At 43.7% G+C, this 5,000-nt stretch overlaps 1 protein-coding gene across 1 annotated transcript in view; it reads left to right on the forward strand.

Annotated features, from left to right (window-relative positions):
• Positions 1 to 5,000, forward strand: part of LOC311245906 (E3 ubiquitin-protein ligase RNF19A-like) — a gene marked incomplete at its 5' end in the record, with an annotated part of 44,450 nt that overhangs the window by 32,499 nt on the left and 6,951 nt on the right. Inside the window, 2 exon segments of the mRNA XM_084335930.1 lie at positions 594 to 804; positions 4,451 to 4,594. Of these exon segments, the coding sequence (XP_084192056.1) occupies positions 594 to 804; positions 4,451 to 4,594 (355 nt within the window).

A 5,000-nucleotide genomic window follows, 5' to 3' on the forward strand; every position in this document is an offset into this window, starting at 1 on the left:
GCACGCACACGCACACAGACACACACACGCACGCACACGCACACAGACACACACACGCACGCACACGCACACAGACACACACACAGACACACACACAGACACACACACGCACGCACACACACAGACACACACACAGACACACACACACACACAGACACAGACACAGACACAGACACACACACATACACACACATACACACACACACACACACACACACACCAAACTGCCACCTCTTTCTCCTCTTACCTGATACCCTCTCATGTTAGAGCCAAACTCTACGTGACCCAGTGAACCACCTCACCTTCATCCACCTCACCCTTCATCCATGTCACCTTCATCCATGTTACCCTTCATCCATGTCACCTTCATCCATGTCACCTTCATCCATGTCACCCTCATCCATGTCATCCTCATCCATGTGACCCTCATCCATGTGACCTTCATCCATGTCACCTTCATCCATGTCACCTTCATCCATGTCACCCTCATCCATGTCACCCTCATCCATGTTACCCTCATCCATGTCACCCTCATCCATGTCACCCTCATCATCCATGTGACCCTCATCATCCATGTCTGCTGTTCTCCACAGACACCACGTCGGTGGCCGACACCAGGAACAACCCCAGCATCGGGGAGGGCAGCGTGGGGCTGACGGGCAGCCTGAGCGCCAGCGGGAGCCACATGGACCGGCTTGGGGCCATCAGGGACAACCTGAGTGAGAGCGCCTCCACCACGGCCCTGGCAGGCGCCAGCATCACCGGCAGCCTGTCTGGCAGCGCCATGGTCAGCTACCTGAACAGGTACACAGAGCAGTAACCATGGTTACCTACCTGAACAGGTACACAGAGCAGTAACCATGGCTACCTACCTGAACAGGTACACAGAGCACTGTCAGAGCAGTAACCATGGTTACCTACCTGAACAGGTACACAGAGCAGTAACCATGACTACCTGAACAGGTACACAGAGCAGTAACCATGGTCACCTACCTGAACAGGTACACAGAGCAGTAACCATGACTACCTGAACAGGTACACAGAGCAGTAACCATGGTCACCTACCTGAACAGGTACACAGAGCAGTAACCATGGCGGAATTGATAAGATTTTATCGATACGATTCCATTATCGATTCTGCTTATCGATCCGATTCTTTATTGATTCCCTTATCGATCCCTGATAAATTTATAATTTAAATAAATAAATTGGAAATGCAACAGAACTAAGCTGGTTAGAATAACAACATGCAACTTGACATTTCTGATTGTCATTTATTGTTGAGCCCCCATGTCAGAAAAATACAAAAACTGTAAACAAAAATATTAACTATACACTTAAATAAAATAATGTATTTGAGATTCTCTTAACCAATTTTTTTTTTTTTTTGAATCTTTTTATTCTTAAACTAATTTAATGTATTGAATAACGGCCTGTTGAATGCAACTACAGTTCAATATCTTAAACTAATTTGATCTGTTGAGCTGTGGTTGCATTCAACAGGTAGTTATTCCTCTGAAACCTCTGTCTGCAGATCTCATGACAAGTTTGGGCGGGACGCAGAGTAGGGAGGTCCGGGGGCATCGTCCCCCGGTAGAAAATTTTAATGATTTTAATACGCAAATGAAGCTTTTAGGAGTATTTCGAAACTAGAAATACAGAGTGGGAGTAGATACACTACTCTTGATAGCACATATTATTGGGGGGGACAATTCATATTTTTCTAATGATTAGCTGACACAAATGCTAGCCTGGTTAAAGACATCCAAGTCCTCATGGTTTAGCTAGCTACGTTAGTTAACTATTGATAGATAACTTATTACATAATATGATATTGTAAGGAAGGGGCAGGACCAGATAAGCTTTGCTTCTTTCTGTCCCTTCTCGAACAAAACCATTTGTCTTGAGCTATGTTGATTATTGCTTCCATAGGAAGATACATTTAATTGTATTTGTATTTTATTTCGTTTTAGTTTTTTTTTGTTATTACAAATGTGTCTGTTTATGGTTGAAAATGTTCGAGATAAATAAAGATCAAATCGAATCTAACTGATGAAGTGATCCCTCTTCTAACAAGAGAGAAAAACGTAGCTTAGCTTTAAACTCATTCATTGCTTATGACCTAGAGATTCCACCTTTGATAACTAAAGTAATGATCGTGCACTTGACGTACCTGTTATATTATATTTTGCCTTTTTAAACATGTCCCTTAGATCGTGCTGTCCTCCTGGTCGTTTGGCCATTACGATATTGATGACCGTAACTGGCTGCGCTAAGCCACCGACAGATGTCACAAGACGCGCACTGACAGTATGGCCAGTACCGTGGGAATTTTTATGAAACATTCTGATATTTTCGCGGGTCTTGTGCAGTGGTCGTGCCACTGTCAATCAAGCGACCGACAGTGGCACAAGACGCGCACCGTTTGACAGTGATATGCGCAGCATATTTGCGAGTGCTCTCGTGACTGAGGAGAGGATGGCCCGCGGGAATTTCTATAAACATTCTGATACTTTGATGGAAGGGGGGATGGCCATTTTAGAAGGGGGATGATATTGACCGTTTTTATTTCAGGGGGGATGCCATCCCCCCTCATCTCGAGTACTGTGTGTCTGTGTGTCTGAGTGTATATGCTGGCAAGTAAACTAACCAATGGCAACCAGTGAATGTAATTCTTGTTAATGTGATTTGATTAACTGTTCTCTGTTCTCACGCCCAAAGTACATTGATCCTCGTTGTGCACAACTGTCACAAACAGGTCATTTATGACAAATAGGGAGTGCACATGTGATAACAATTTAACAAAAGAATTTATTTGATCCTATCTAAACAAAGAATAATTGACATAAACAACAAATATGTGCGTATCAGAATCAGTAGTGAATGCAGTGTGTGGATGAGTGAGAGTGTGCTGTGGTGTAAATAGTAGTACTCCAATGTCAAAGGATCAAAATGTGTGGTCGACAACCTGTGTCCTGGGAGATGGGAAAAGCAGACAGAGGGGATTACACAGGGAAACATAAATACTGTGTGCTAGATCCACAAAGAATGGTTTGCACGGTGCAAGTTGCACCCTTACTTACAATTCATTATGAATTGAAAATGGGGGACCCTGATGTGAACAAGACGAAAGTCTTTCTCTGGTCTGCATCCCCTTAACACATTGAGTGCCACGGCCCTTTGACCGTATATGGGCTAGAGTGCCAGTAAGGAAGTCAATGGGACGTCGGGGAAATTCGCGAAGGCTTAAACTATATCTTAAATTATGGCTATGGGTCTAAAACACCCCTCACTTATCAATGACTTGCTTGCAGTCAACATGTACGAAACGGATAGTTTTTTCATTGGTACATTTCCGTTTTATACCGTTTTGAATACGAGTATAGTTTGAGAGTTCTAGTAATTCCAGAGAAATTCCGCGATAATAGCTCTTTAGTGGAATACACAAAACATGTAATTTTTCGGCTGATTTATGAATAGTTTTCAAATAAACGCTAGATTATCGATAGTATATGTGTACTTATGCACGCTAGAGAAGCGGGCTGAAAAATCTATTATCCATGACCTGGTCAGCGCTAACGTCACACACACACACACACACACACACACACACACACACACACACACACACACACACACGCTGCGATGGCTGAGAAAAAAACATCTGATTAACCCAATACTGGTAAAATAGAGTCCTTACCTCACATCAGATGTTCTGCAAAAAGATGAATCCAATTCCTGATCGCCATTCCAAATATTGATCGCGTTTATTGATCCAACGTTATAGTCCAAAACACATAATCGAAAGCTGCTCCCAGCCTCCCCAGTGAATGTGGTAACACGATACTGCTTGCCAGAGAAGGGAAAACCCCGGACCGGACTTTTTTTCCTGATGCACATGCCCACCCAATCCAATCCAATGATGTGCCATACCATCCGGGAGACGATAGGCGGCGGTATTTGCCCTTTTCGAGCTCAGACCCATTCCCAATTATAACGTCAGGCTGGATGGATGACAAATGTATGGATATTGCTAATAAAAGCAAAAACGAGAAGACGAGAAAACTCGTCATTGGCACTCAACGCATGGCGAGTTAACACGACTAATCTCGTCGTTGGCACTCAATGTGTTAACAATTGTGTGTATTGAGCCGTACTGTATTGTACCCATTCTGCAATCCCCCATTTTCAATTCATAGTGAATTGTAAGTAAGGGTGCAACTAGCACCGTGCAATCCATTCTTTGTGGATCTAGCCCACTGTGTGTGCAGGCAGGCAGCTCTCACTGCACAGGTGAGACCAATTGGGCTAACGACCCACCCACTCCACCACCATGCTCTCTGTGTCAGCAGACGCCCCATTTGCAGGTAGAGTGGGGGGGGGGTCACAACAACAAACATACATTTTCTAATAAACCTTCTCGTTCTCTCCCTGGTCCTCCTGGGTTCAGGCTGGAGGTGCAGGCGGACGTGCAGAAGGAGCGCTGCAGCCTGAGCGGGGAGTCTGGGACCGTCAGCTTGGGGACAATCAGTGACAACGCGAGCACCAAAGCAATGGCTGGATCCATCCTCAACGCCTACATGCCTCTGGACAGGTGACGCACGCACCACTGGTCTCAACTGTTCATGGAATCATCTCCGTGAGCTTTATTAATGAGTTAATGTCAGCAATAAACACATAATGAGCAACACACAGGTGGGAGTTGATGAGTTTATTTTATTATTATATTATATATTTTATTATTATATAAAATGGACAGATGTCCCGATACCACTGTTTCACTGCTGAAGAGTTCCAATTCATTACATTTACTGAACAGTTTAATCTCAATGTTAGTTACTGAACAGTTTAGCCTCAACGTTAGTTACTGCTTTTATTATTTTGTTGGATTGTGTTGTAAATACTGTGTTTTACTTTTAATGCTTCTGTTCTAGGTGTATTGTCGGTCTTATAACATCTTGCCAAAAGGACTACAGTTGCGAATTAGCCAGCTGGCTAAA

Source organism: Notolepis coatsorum (genome assembly GCF_963971535.1).
Source record: "Notolepis coatsorum genome assembly, chromosome: 19".
Taxonomy (NCBI): Eukaryota; Metazoa; Chordata; class Actinopteri; order Aulopiformes; family Paralepididae; genus Notolepis; species Notolepis coatsorum.